Raw genomic sequence first — 14,951 nt, 5'->3', positions numbered from 1 at the left:
TTCAAGATTATTTCAAAGCTGCTGTGTGGACGTAAGAGAGACGTAAGCGACGCCGCCTCTTAGCTCCAAAGCTCTTGCCTTTAGAGTCTAGATCAGGGGTCGGCAACCCGCGGCTCTCGAGCTGCATGCAGCCCTTTAAGCCCTCGGCTCTGGCTCCCTTGAGCTTAGACAAAAACAAGAAGAAAATAAAAGTATTTGTCGGACTATTTATATTGTGTTGCATGGTTGAAAATGTTTCGTATCTTGTATTTTGAGGTGATACTGTGACACATAAATAAAAAACAAAACGGTTTTAATTAGGTCAACAAAATATGCGTCACATCCTGCTACAGTCCTGCGCCAGCGCCTTTTCTTGCAGGCGAATAACCTGACCCCCGGCTCGATGAGCAAACTATGGATACATCCAGCGCTGTATAGAAAAGTACCGGAGGAACACAGGATTTAATTCTGCGTGGACAGAGTTATATGCTTTCACAGCAAACTATGCTGGTTTACCGGTATGTTTGATATGTAGAGAGCAGCGACGTGCGGTCAGGGGAGGCAGGGGAGGCAGAGCCTCACCTGTCATACTCCAATGTAACGGAAAAACAACTAAAGAAAAACTAAATAGTAATAATAATAATAAAATGTCTCCACTGATCTGTGTTGTAAATGTGCTTTATGTATGATTCCAATCGCTTTTTAAAGTCAAAATCAGCAAATTTGCCGAGCTCCGCTACAACTACGGGTAGCGATGAGAAGTGAGGCAGGGACGAGCTCTGCCTCTCGTAAGCCCATAGTAATTTGCTGGAGCACGGGCACTAATTTAACGCGGGCACTTTTTTTTTTTTGTGAGCGCGCTCAAGCCAGTTACTGTGGGGTGAGGTGAGGCACAGATGAGCTCTGCATCACCTCAGACTGCGTCACCCCACAGAAACTGGCTGGAGCGCGGGCACTAAGCGCATGCCTGTTACCATCTCACTGTATGTCACCAATGTAATGTTTGTAGATCCCTTTATTATATTTATCCTCGCCATCCATAGTCTCTAAATAACTTTTTTCACGTATATATGATATTTAGGCTCGCTGGTCTCATCATACAACGGCAATGAAAAAAGCACCAGGAGAGGCAGCCATAACCTCTGCCACACTGAAGGGGGCGCACATGAGCCCACAGGTTCTTGTTGCTACTCTTATTCTACGCAGAGACGGTAGACACAAACAACAAGCTAGACTTTTTAAATTACAGGAAGATAAGGAGGACTTTTACAAAAAAGTAATAGAAATTGTTGTCTAGAAGGATAGCATGGACTTCATCTTCAAGTCAAGGTAAGACCACAATTGTAATGAAAATGGGATCTTACTAAGAAAGAACAATCCAATATTTAGATGTTGGTTATCTTTTTGTTCAACGGTCTGTTTAAAATGAATTGAAGCATCAGACTAAAAAAGCTTTTGAAAATAGCCGAATATTTCGATTAAGGTCAAAATATAATATTTGTAAATCTGACTCTGAAAGAGTCAGTGCCTCACCAGCCATGAAACTCACCGCACGTCACTGGTAGAGAGAAGTTGTCAAAGGTGCTGCAGCCTTTATGTATCGAGGAACAACACGGGAGAGGAAGACAGCTGACGATCTTCAGTCATAATTCAATGGGGTATGTACATTTTTTCAGGAAACACTTTTTGCTATATTCCATGGAATGCTCTTAACGCCCCGATAGCAATGAATATATCAAAAGCTTTGACAATAAATACATTAAAAAACTAATCTGTGGAAGCCGTGGTAATGTAAAAAGCACAACCAATAATTTTAGCCGGCCCGGCTAAAGTAACTGGATGGCCTACTTGCCTGTCAGCCTTCCATCTCGTGCACAAACTTACCTCGTGCCCTCATTGGTCATGTGCGCGTTCGTGTGTGTTGGAGGAGGGGCTCTGTGAGGAAGTCTGAACGAAGAGGCAGATTTTTTCCGGTTGTGTATTTTCAAATTCTAGCGCACTCGAGCTGGTTTCTCCATTCTTACCTGCCCTACCTTTAACTCTTTTTAGGGTGCAGCTATATTTTTTATTTATTTCAAAGTGGGCCAATTTTAATAATATTTTTCTTCCTTCAAATGTGTAGAGGACTCCCCAAGTGCTGTGTTTAATGTATTTTAAAGTAGGCCTGTGTATTATTTTTAATTCTCCTTATAGGAGTTCTTTGTTTCTTATTAGAGGTTAACAGTTTTATATAATGTAATAAATAGCCTAATAAATGCAACAAAACTGTAGTTTTTGTCTGATATAACAATACATACAACTTCAATAGCTATCAAGCTATGAAATATGTTTTGCGGCTCCAGACAAAAAAATGTTTGGGAAAAAGGAGCAAAATGGCTCTTTAGGTCAAAAAGGTTTCAGACCCCTGGGGCAACCTTTTTGATATGAAGTGCCATTTTAAAAAAAATGTTATCAGCGTGCCGACGATCGAGAATTATCAACGGGGGGGGGGGGGTTGAGGAGCTTGACGCTCGTGAACTATCAGCCAGAGGGCGGGGGAACCTCGCTGCGGGGAAGCAGTGTGTGGACCTGTCAACAAAACTTAAACATTTACCACATTTAAATAATTGGTTTAAACGGCATAATAATAAGGACAATCGTCCGTTCTGTGATTCTCCAGAACACACATGTTATGATATTAGGGTCATGCAGAGTGAGATGAGATCGCTGTCCCTTTAAGAGAGAGAGAGAGAGAGAGAGGGGTGTGGCTTGTGCATGTGTGTGTGTGGATGGCAGAGCGACAGTGAGGGAACGTGTGTATGTTTCTGGAAGTGAAACGAGGCAGCAGAAAAACAGAGGTCTGTGATGTATTTTGTGAAACAGAAGAACAGCTAAATAAATGCAACGGCCTCCCAAGAAGAGCTCGCCTCTTTCCAGTCATTTAAGCTAAAGTGGGTTATTGAACCTGAAGCTTGTTGCTGCTGCCCTCCTCGACTACGGTCTGGGAGCCGACAGGAAAGTTCAACTCACAGATGGCCAGTCCGCCCCTTTGTAGTATATTATTTCGATGAGCAGATCGCCACTGGGCTTTCAACTAAAGACACAGCCACGCGAAAACTGCGGCATTTGTACAGCTCCTTATGGGTAGGCCTACTGCAATTTGTGAAGTGCTTTCCTCTGTGGTAAAACGGTCAGCACTGCACCACGGAGGAAAGCAGCAGAAAGTCACCTGGAGTTAAAGAGAGCAGGGCTGCGTTGCGTGCATGGCTTCCTTCTGCAGGTAGACGCGCTCTGGCGGCGGTCTCGTTCAGGATCCGAAAATACAATTTAAATATTATTGCACACTTATTCCACTTATTCCTAGTGTGCCACTGGTTATGGTGCCGCGTGCCATCCATGGGTTGCCGACCCCTGGTCTAGACCGACAATTTTTTGGAGCTGGAAGTGAACCGGATTCCGGAGCTAAGAGGCGGCGCCTCTGCGGTGTGAACAGGGAAAACCGGTACTTTTCAGGCTCCAGCTCCGAGCCGGAGCTGAAAACGCGTTGGTGTGAAAGGGGCATGAGAGAACTTTGGTGCGTCTAAGCGTAAAAGGAGCAACAGAAGTATTAGGGTACATGTCGAGTCAAACATGGAGATAAGCTCATCAGCACTAAAAGCATAGTTCACCTCTAATTTACAGATCGGAGAAGCATTAAAAACATCAGAAAACTGTGAGGCAGTCAAGGGGTTAATCGAACGCAGATGACGCGCAGGGACACGTGATTCGACTCCTGCGGAAGGGATCGTAGTTGTAAACAGAACCGCTAAATGGTCTGAGATACCCGTTGCTGCACAGATTTGATCCACAGAGACAGACAGTCCAAACGGTAATACTAAGTCCAAAATGTGTCCTTTTTCGTGTGTTGGGCCAGCCACGGACTGAACGAGACCAAAAGAATCAAGGAGATTTAAAAAGTCCCCAACAAGAGGTTTGGACTCGCAACACACATGGACATTGAAGTCTCCAGAGATCAAAACACGATCAAATATCACCATGATCCCGGACAGAGAGTCAGAAAACTCATTTATGAAATCCTTATTGCACTTTGGTGGACGATAAACAACTGCGCAGAGTATAGTCGAGGCCTGGGGGGTATACTACAAAGCTGGTTCAACCTAACCTGGATTGGTTTGAGTTAGCCGGTTGGCCTAATCCAAAACATACGCGCTCTCGCTAAACGGTACTACGACGCGGGTTATCAAGTAGATCGCGCGTTCACATGAAAGGGGTATTTGGAGCATTCGACCAATCACAAACATGGACAAGCGTACTGACAGCGCAGCGTCATACTTCCTGAATGAAAAGTATTATATAATTAGACACATATGAAGATGTTAAACTTTAAACATCCATGACTTAAACACTTTATCCAGGATAAAAGCCACATAGCTGCAAGGTGAATACAGCTGGTAAAAGAAAAGTGTTTGAATGCGTACATTAACAGGTTTATGATATCACTGCCCCGTCTAAGACACGAGTGGATCTGACTCTAATTACATTTGTCTCTAGTGTTTCGTCAACTTAATGTGTTGCTTAAAATAATACTTCTGCATACAGTGTGACACTGTGAGTGTTGCACAGCCAGATACGGCTCAGCTGACTCAGATAAGGAGATATATGATACATTATGATCATGTGATATGCCGCGGACTGTACTTAATGTTAGTCTGATCCGGTTACTTATGTTGTGGCAGATATTTAACTTAAGTAGGCTTTCTTAACGCTAATGTTATAATCGTCAGATTGCTCTGAAGATGGGAGGTGATATTCTATTAATGTTCACGTTCACACAGTCGGTGATTTTTGCCGGCCGTCTTTCCTGCAACAGCAGCTTTTCTGTATTTCCTTTCTCCTGTAAATATGACTTGATCACTTTAAACTCTGCACACTGAGCTCTGATTGGTCAGCAGGCAGTGCTTTCACTGAGTTGATCTCTTAGCCTGCAACCTAACCTGCTCCGGGGCAGGTTAGCTGCACAGCATAAGTTACCATGGAGATCTAGCCCGCTTAAAAAGAACCAGCTTCGTAGGACCGGAAACCCAGAGTTTTCCCTGAAGTTAGCCGGCTAAGCGAAAATCCTGCTTCGTAGTATACCCCCCTGGTTCAGTTCAAAAAGCTGCAACTCAAAGCTAGCGTAGCTAGTTACAGGGTGAAGCAATCGGCATTGGAGGCTAGCTCTAAACACTGATGCGATGCCCCCACCACGGTCGGTGGTACGGGGGGAGCTGAAGAATGTACAGTCAGGAGGAAGAAGTTCAGAAAACAGTGTATACTCGCCAGCGTGGACCCAGGTCTCCGTCAGAAACATAAAATCCAGTTCACGAAAGACTCTTCCTCCCTCACCGCATTAAAAACATCACTCAAAACACACCTGTTCAACACTGCATTCAACCACTGACCACCACCCCCCCCCCCTATTTTTCTTTTGTTTATCTCTTTTTGTATTTATCTTTGTTTTTTCTTTTCTGTCAAAGCGTCTTTGAGTTTTTAGAAAAGCACTATACAAGTCTAATGTATTATTATCATTATTATCATTATCTTAAAAAATGCTGTTGTGTCTCGTCAAATGTGTTAGTTTTGTTTATTTATTTTGTCTGTCATTTCCTGTTTTATTTTGTATTTACCTCTTGTCTTTCATTTCAGGCCCTGTTTTCTTCCTCCCCTTGTGTGTTTTTCCCGCCATCATCAGTGTCTGCCCTGCCCCTGATTGTTTCCACCTGTTCCCACTCACCTCATGTTTAAATACTCCTGTCTCTCCCCTGTCCTGTGTCAGTTCGTCTTGTTTGTTTCCCCGAATGGTCGTGCCAAGCCTCAGCTCTGAACGGATCGTTTTTCACTCGTGTCAGGTTTTGTTATATTTCTTTGTTTTGTTAGGCTTAAGTTTTGATAGGCCTGTCACGATAATTAATTTTGTTGGACGATACATTTTTTTCTGGAAATTATTGCGATAAACGATAATATTGTCGGCACCGTTTTAAGACCATTTTAGACATAATGATAATATATAATAATTCAAGTACAGCCTTTCAAACATAACTTTTTATTGAACATTCAACATTGCAAATGAAATGTGAAATAATATTAAAATATATAAATTATATATAATAAATAAAACAAATTAATTAAATTATAATAAATTAATTAAATCACACAACCAAAACAATACATTAAATAGTCAGGCTGGAAAACAGAGCTCTCTCTCTCATATATATATATATATAAATAAATATGAGCACACATTATCTCACAAGCAAAAAAAAACTCCTTAAAACAACAGTCAAGTGTACAGTCCACTGTCAAAGACCCAGATGCCTCAACAGGCCATATCCAAATCTGTTTTTCTAAGTTTTCGAGCAAGGAACACCAACATGTTTGCATTGTCGGGCGGGGGCTCTCCATCTCCAGCTGCCGTGTTTGCTCCCAGCTGGGAAAACGGAATGGGGTGGTTGTGTTTTAGGTGGTTTAAAATGCGTGGTATTGCCTGCTTTTGTCGCTACCTTTTTTAAACCAATGCGACACACCGCCCGGCTCCTTCAAGTCCGTAGGTTCGCCTCGTTGATTTGGTTTGAATCCAAAATACTGCCACACCGGAGAATCGAGATGTGTAGTTAGGTTTTGTAACCAATTCTATTTCACTTTAAATTCCCCGCGAGTAAGTCACACGTTGTCTCCCGCTTGTCGCTATATTATTAATTTGGCTGCTACGCTGCTGCACGTGCACGCGGAGTGTCCTGACCTGGCTGTGTGTCAGCCCCGCCCCTCACAGCGCCCCTGGCAGCCACAGCGCTCCAGGCTAAAATGCTGGTCACAACTTTATGTAAACGGCAATTTATTGAGCTCAGAAAAGTTATCGAGTCCATTTTTACTTATCGTACGATAAGTCAATTTATTGATTATCGCGACAGGCCTAAGTTTTGATTAAGTCCTCTTTTTGTTACATTAGTTTTTTCCTCCGTGTGAGTGCTTTTTGTTATTTCCACTAGGCCTACCTACTCTGTTAAGAGGGATTACCTGATCTGTTAAAATAAATACACTTTTTTTATTACATTCAAGACTTTGTGTCTGGGTCATGCATTTGGGTTCATCAGTTTGTGTCGAGGTCCTTACAAATGCTTTGTCACCACGCTCTCAGGGTCGGTTCACCCAGATTTAAAATAATATATTTTATCTTACCTCGAGAGGTTTCAGCCAGGCAGATGATTCTGATTTTACTTACCAAGGTTTTGAGATATCAATCTCTGAGACTTCTGCCCTCAGCCGCAACATAGATAGAGATCTCGAAACATGGGCAAGTAAAACCAAAACTACCCACATGGCTAGAAACCAGAAAGGAAAGTGTGTCATATTTATTCATTGCTGTAGTTTACTGAACCAACCCTATAAAACATGCCTGTTTTTTTTGAAAGTTTATATTTTGGGTGCCTTGTTGTCCTGGGCCCTGCTTTTATCAGTAAGGTAGTTCTGCATGTCACCTTCTTTTGCTTTCATGGTATTTTCTCATTCTTTTGAAAGCCCATGTGATTTATAATACTTGTAATTACAAAATGTATAGAGCATTACAGAAAAGCTTTTCATAATAATCTCACTGTTGTTCACACTTTAGTTCAATCTCTCTGGTCAAATTACAGAAGGAACGAGAATGATGTCAAGAATTAGGGAAGGAAACGGCATTGTGATGGGATTTCATTTTCAACAAAAGTGAAAGAGGACTTAAAACTAAAGCTGACAGTAGAATGCTTTTCTCTGAAACCAAGAACTTCTTTGTAAACATGTGACCTTATGGGGGGCGTATCATATACTATCTATTTTTACTTTAACATTGAAAAACTGAAGTGAAAATTAAAAGGAAATGAATATCAGCGTCCATCAGATATTACTTATCATAGTAGTATATTCCCTCCACAAATGTAATGACAGTGTAACTACCACGCAGCTACAGTGGAAAGAAACTATTGAAACTTGCATTTTCGTCTGAGCAAGGTGTTAACCACTGATGCACACGTACAAAATCAGACAATGCAGGGACTAACCCACACTCTGTTACACTTAATGTAATAGAACACGTAAATCTAAAGCAACTTGATTTAAATTGTGTCCATACATTTTTTTTTACCAATTCTGTTAAGTAATTTAGGTTTATGTTTTGTTAAGTAAAACGTGATTTTGCATAATACTTTAGTTTCCTGATTTTGACGATATGACAAAATACAAATATTCAATGTCTTTTTTGTGATATTAAGGTATTCAATTTTTACATAGACATTCAGTAGAGTTGAATTGCTTTATTTGTTTTATATGAAATAATTGTATGCAGCCAATTTACTTACGTATATGCATTCTTTAGGAAGACAAACGTATCCCTTACTAGCAATGTACTCATTTGACCTGAGCTTCGTGTTAAATGTAATTTGCAAATAAGAACAAGTGGCAAATAAGATACAGGTGAACCGTTGCCTTCATTTACTAAGATATTATATATGATTCTTTTTGTATTTCTCATCTGTTTGGATCTTTTTTTTCATGGCATCAAAAAGAGATGGTGTTCAAAATGTTTTTTAAAAATGTGTTAATTGGTCATACAGAAATGATAGTGTGAGTTTGATTTTAAAGTTTGGTTAAATCTGAGTGTTTACAGATCCAACAAGTTACAATTTTTAGATTCCTATTATAACACATGATGTTAAAATGTCACAGGTTCAAACCCCACTGCAGTCAGCATGTCGTTGTGTCCCTGGGCAAGACACTTCACCCCAAATTGCTCCTGTGGGGATTGCCCACAGTATATATGTAAGTCCATTTGGATAAAAACGTCTAACAAATGACATGTAATATAAAAAATGTAATGTTTTGAAGTTTCACTTCCCAGCCTGATAGAAATTCCACTGGTCACAGGAAGTATGATGAGGTAAGGAAGTGAAAAGAGTATTTTAGAGGGACCCTCAGCCTCTACCTCTTCACAGTCCTCCTGTCAACAAACAGTGCTCTCTCAGACTAGCTAACATCTCTAGCTGCACTTGTTACTGCTCGTTCTATCATCTTCACAGCAAGAATCAAGATTTGTTCTAGCTAGTCTTCTCGACCAAAAAGGAAAGCAACAATGTCCGGCATCATGAAAGTGTTTCTGCTCCTGGCTGTCATCGTCTGCATTACTGAAGCCCAACGTAAGTGTTTGTACTATATCAGCATTTACAACTCTTACACAGAAAATGTCAGACGTTTAATATACTTTTGTAAACGTCTCGGTAACTGTTAGATGTAATATGTGCAGTGAAAACAAATTGTAATTATATTAAATCCTTGTCTTTTTCTGTATAGGCCATCAATCAGGAGGCTGTCTGTGTCAACGTGTCAGTAGTAAAATACGCTCTAAAGTAAAGGACATCCAAATCCGCCCGGCAACCACGTTCTGTGACAAAGTGGAGATTGTGTAAGTTACAGTAAAATGGTTTATTAATTGCTATTAGGACAATGTATCTCCCTGGCACCAATAAAACCTAGAAATTCACTTTAATTCAGATGTATCAAAGGTTAGAGTTCAGTCTCAGTTGGGTGGAACAATATAATGCACTTCTAGTTATCTGCCTAATGATTTATGAATATATTTGTTAATATACATTATTTGGTTAAAATATGTTTTTAACGTGAGGTCTCCTCTGTCCATTTCAACAGTGTCACCGACAGAAGGGGAGCTCGCTTCTGCCTGGACCCAGAGTTGGCAGCAGTCCAGAGAGTCATGGCTTCCATCATGTAAGCATACCAGACATCAATCCAAGCCTTTCCTTCAAATACACTGAGCATCCAATGACAATGTTTACTCTGTCAGTGATTCTCTATATTTGATGGAATAGTAATGAGTGATGTGATGCCTTCTTCTCCACACTTTTGTATCTTATGTTTCTGGTTTTGTTTTGATTTATAGAAAAGCCAGAACCACAGCCAGAACCACAGCCAGACCAGCTGCGCTCACTTCCAGCCCAGACAGCACCAACACAGCTAGCCTCTAATTCTTCAACTCCTGGGATCAAAAAGAAGCTAAAATGACCTCTAATCCCGTTAGAAAATGCAACTTCAAGGAATGTAGATGTGAACTGAATGAAACTGTTTGTCTATTTATCCTCTATTTATACTCTGGAGTAAATCTCTGTTATTTTTTACATTTCTTTTATTCATTTTTGTAAATTGATGTATGTGTTGAACCAAGTCCTTTGCCTTTTGGTAATTTCAGTGTTTTTCTAAATAAACATAAAATCAATGGAGCATTGAGTGCTTGTTTTCTGTTCAAAGTCTGATAATGTTGTGTCAACAAACACTGCTACCTTGTGGTTCAGGGCTGCCAATGCAAGATGTTAAGTACATGTGTCAGGTTATGTATCTTGTACAAATCCCTTTAGAGGGAGTTACTCTCTAAGAAGTTTTCTAGATATGATTAATATGGCTAACATATGCAACAGATAGCATGAGGACACCGAAGCTGCATGGCGATGACAGGAGGTAAACTGTCAACACCATGTGCTCCCGCTCAATTCAGCAAAACACATTTCCAAAAAACTAAACTTTAAATCCAGTGTGTAAAATCACTTCAGGTTTATTACCTGAGAACCAGCCTTGTCTATAATGATATGCTAAGTTTTAGGATTGTCTCATCAATTTCACATTGATTATCCCTCAATTATCCCCATTCCCCAGAGAACTCAGTACAAAATCCTCCTGATGACATACAAAGCCCTCCATAACCTGGCCCCATCCTACCTGACTGACCTCCTCCACAGACACACTCCCACTCGCTCCCTCCGCTCTGCTGCTGCCAACCTCCTGTCCCCCCCCCACCCGGACCAACCTCAAGTCCTGGGGCGGCAGAGCCTTCTCCGTTGCTGCACCCACCCTCTGGAACTCACTACCCCAATCCATCAAATCAAATCAAGTTTTATTTATAAAGCACATTTAAAAGCGATTTTTGGTCGAGCCAAAGTGCTGTACAGTACATGTAATAAAAACACATTACTACAATCACAATAAAAGACAATAAATTACAACAGATATAAAAAACACAAAGAAAACTTAGGAGTTGTGCTCCCCTCTGACTAGAAGGCCAGGGAGAAGAAGTGTATCTTAAGAGTATTTAAAAAAAAACCTGGGCCGACCTCACATGGAGGGGTAGAGCTATAGGGCCAGCTGCTGCGAAGGCTCGGTGCCCTCGGGTTTTGAGCCTGGTCTTGGGCACTATCAGCAGCAGCTGGTCAGCCAACCTTAAAGCTCTGGCTGGGGTGTAGCGATGAAGGAGTTCGGCTATATAGGCAGGAGCCAGCCCATTTAGTGCTTTAAAAACAAATAAAAGGATTTTAAAATCAATTCGGAACCGAATTGGAAGCCAGTGTAGTGAGGCCAAAATTGGGGTGATGTGGTCACGTTTTTTGTGGCCAGTCAGAAGACGTGCTGCTTCATTTCTCGTACGCTGACTGGCTGCTGGTTCCCTCGTATGCTGACTGGCTGCTAGTTCCTTCGTATGCTGACTGGCTGCTGGTTCCCTCGTATGCTGACTGGCTGCTGGCTGAGTGGGTGGTGTCCACCCTCCCTGTCTCTCCTCACTAGCCATGTCCTCTCTTTCTTCACCCTCACTTTCCTTTCTCTCAGTCTCCTCATCCCTTCTTCCCTCAATCTTTGAGACTAATGTAAGTAGAAGACATGGCACTGTAGATTTTTGAACATTTAAAATATTATACCACTTAAAAATAAGAAATATGACTTTTGTTACTAAGAGTTCATACTTATTATACCTGTGTCACCTTTCACACTATAGCTGTGATCATGAGCTATGGGCTTTGTAGATACAGGTCCCGGGGTGAATCGTGGTGCTGGGGCCCTTCTATTTTTGACCACAGGGCGATGCACGAAGATGGTGGGAATAGCCTCTGCTCTCAGCCTAGTCTTGCCCTTTTTTGTCTTGACAAACTGGTCTGCATCAAAATGTGCCTGCGGAGTGACTGGAGGTTACTTCACACACAGAACAACCCAGTTTTGTCTGCCCACATACATATTCCATAGTGGTTGAATACACGGTATTAGGAAACACTTTACACTTACTGGACATGTTATACTCATTACATACTGTATATAAAATATGTCCAAGAATGTGAGACAACTTTATAGAAATTCATATCACATCTGTTACTGATGCCATTTGTCATACTTTGTTAAATTCACAAATAATAAAGTTCCATAACTTCAGTTGGGCACAAAGACCACACCTTATCTCCCCAAGGCAATTTTCCATCCAATAGGTGTGCTATATAGGTGTGTATAACCCTTTCTCCTGTCTGTTACTCCCTCTTTCAGCACAAGAACCAGAGGGGGATTCAATGGAGCCTGAATACCTGCACTGAGACCCTCACCCTGCACCCTGAGTCTCAACTCTCAGTGTTTTTCAAGCCTTTCCCTGTTTTTTTGTATTAAACAAAACATTAAGCTTTCCCAATGGTGTGGTTTTCGTTTCGTGAAAAAGTGCAAATGCAGTGTTTGTATATAATAAGCTCACATATTTTTTTGCTGTTGGTCGTGAAATTGCTCCTGCTGACTTGAGCCAGTAATTTTTTCCTGCGCTCTGTGTCAGTGGGGAAGCCTTACATTCGTACTCCTTTCTCTGAGCGATTTGAGCATCCCCAGGCAGCACAGCAAACCATGGTGGCGACTAGGAGGCAGCACAGCAAACCAGGACAACACGGAGGAAAAGGCACAGACAAACTGCATGATATGCTATTCAATGTTTATTGAATTCCATGTATTTGCAATGGATGTTCCTAAAACAACACATTTAACATCATCATCATCATGCTGCTGCTGCTAGTCCTTTGATAGTCACCTGTCGGTCTCCTGTCCTTTCTGAAAGCCATAAAGATGACATTAGTCATTTAGATAACTTGTGCCCTCAATTACCATGGGATTACTGAAACTACCATGAATTTAAGAAAATGGTAGAAATTAATCTAATCTGAATTTTGAAGCATTCCTTTAGATCCCCTCCCTCTAAATATATCAATAAACATTAGAAAGTGATGCTCCTGACTACTATACAAGTTTAAGAAGATAATATTGGTTTGAAAGAATTCAAAGCTATAAATAAACAGCAACAGGCTCTTTAACCAAGGCACTGTTAGCCTAACATGTAAACTAGTTGTTCACACTAATCCTATTATCACTTAATATTAGCAAATTCTATTTTATTTTTTAAAACATATTGATGTAAATACATACACATATCGATTTGTTGTATAAATATTGCAAATCAAAACCTTTATTCACTAATAATTACCAAAAGTCGAAGTTCTATCTCCTGTTATCAATGCATTCACATTGCCCGCCATGAACTTCCGGGGAACGATTCTCGTCTGCATGAACCACGTGACGATAACCATTTTTGGACTTCCGCTGTCGTAACTCTTCTATCTATACGGCGCTGACCGGAACGCAGCTCAGTCCTTCAAATACCCATAAGGAGCCGTGCACATGCCGCAGTGTTTGCGTGGCTGTGTCTTTAGTTGTAAGCACAGTGGCGATCTGTTGTTATTAGCATCTGGTTAGCTAGCTATGCTCACGAATTTAAAGAGCTTTTCTACAACCAGGTGGAAGAGAGCTTTGTACGACTCTCGGAGGATGTTGTAAAAATTGAAAAGAAAAAGGTTCCACACCCCTGCTGTAAATAATAATAAAAAGCCTTGATTTATAACTTAACATCTCTGTCTCCTATTGATCTGAGTATATTATAAAGAATAACCAGTTAATTGAAGCATTATAGCACAGGCCTTTGTCAGATGGTATTACACTGTTTTGTTTTTTTCTGCTTCGAATAGTTATCTCTTTTTTTTTACCATACCTGTGTTTGCATCACTGTAACCAATGAGCACCTGCATGTGTATGAGATTGGCCCTGACACCATTTCAGCCCAGATTTACAAACTCCTGGCAGGACAAGCTCAAGCTCAATTCTCGCACTGAATTAAAAAAAAAGTGAGTGAGGGACTGCAATATAAGAGGGAAAGAAAGAGAAACTTTATAACTGTTCAATTGTTATGATGCGTAAAGACTGATATTGTTCTATAATCGTCTGAAACTGTTAAGTCATGATGTGAAACGGTTAACAAATAAAAAAGGGAAACTCAAGCTGCTGCTACACTTTATTTTATTTATCTAAAATTAAGCACTTTTAAGATGCACATATTTTCAAAAGCTATTTTATTTATTTTCTCTATTTTATTTTTAAATGCAGCCCGAGAGGAACATTACATATATCCACAGTATTTACTGTATATCTGTATAGTTCAATGTTAATTGACAATAAATAGTTGTTTTTGAATTGTACTTTCTTTATGCAGTCAGTTGTTGATTACATGCAGACGTTTATAAAGCTACAGGCTACTTCAATATATATCACACTAATAACTCATAAAGCAACTTAGCCATTTTGATGTTCCGGACCTTTGCATGAGGAGATTTTCTCTAACTGGACCTCGTTGAATTTTAGTTGAATACCCCTGCTCTAGACCGACAATTTTTTGGAGCTGGAAGTGAACCGGATTCCGGAGCTAAGAGGTGCCGCCTCTGCGGTGTGAACAAGGAAAACCGATACTTTTCAGGCTCCAGCTCCGAGCCGGAGCTGAAAACGCGTTGTTGTGAAAGGGGCATGAGAGAACTTTGGTGCGTCTAAGCGTAAAAGGAGCAACAGCAGTATTAGGGTACATGTCGAGTCAAACATGGAGATAAGCTCATCAGCACTAAAAGCACAGTTCACCTCTAATTTACAGATCGGAGAAGCATTAAAAACATCAGAAAACTGTGAGGCAGTCAAGGGATAGTCCGAGAAAAGGCCGGGGGATCTCGCGGGAGAGGCTGGTTGGAAACACTGGACTGTGACTGGACGAGAGATGGCAGAGGGAAGTGACGAGGCAGGAAGCGAGTTAG

The 14,951-nt window shown here is 40.9% G+C and overlaps 1 protein-coding gene across 5 annotated transcripts in view; it reads left to right on the top strand.

Annotated features, from left to right (window-relative positions):
• Positions 1 to 10,256, top strand: part of LOC307033380 (C-X-C motif chemokine 6-like) — a 28,223-nt gene extending 17,967 nt beyond the window's left edge. For 4 of the 5 annotated variants that reach the window (XM_079671821.1, XM_079671819.1, XM_079671820.1 and 1 more), the window contains 3 exons: positions 9,316 to 9,427; positions 9,670 to 9,747; positions 9,920 to 10,256. In XM_079671821.1, the coding sequence (XP_079527947.1) occupies positions 9,316 to 9,427; positions 9,670 to 9,747; positions 9,920 to 10,004 (275 nt within the window). In that variant the 3' untranslated portion in view covers positions 10,005 to 10,256. Of the gene's footprint in view, positions 1 to 6,008; positions 9,162 to 9,315; positions 9,428 to 9,669; positions 9,748 to 9,919 lie in introns of those variants that run through there. The other variant, XM_079671822.1, reaches the window with a different exon arrangement.
• Positions 10,257 to 14,951: the final 4,695 nt, after the last annotated feature.

This window comes from Notothenia rossii, assembly GCF_949606895.1.
Source record: "Notothenia rossii genome assembly, chromosome: 3".
In the NCBI taxonomy this organism is placed as follows: domain Eukaryota; kingdom Metazoa; phylum Chordata; class Actinopteri; order Perciformes; family Nototheniidae; genus Notothenia; species Notothenia rossii.
This window is presented reverse-complemented; position numbering and strand designations above follow the sequence as displayed.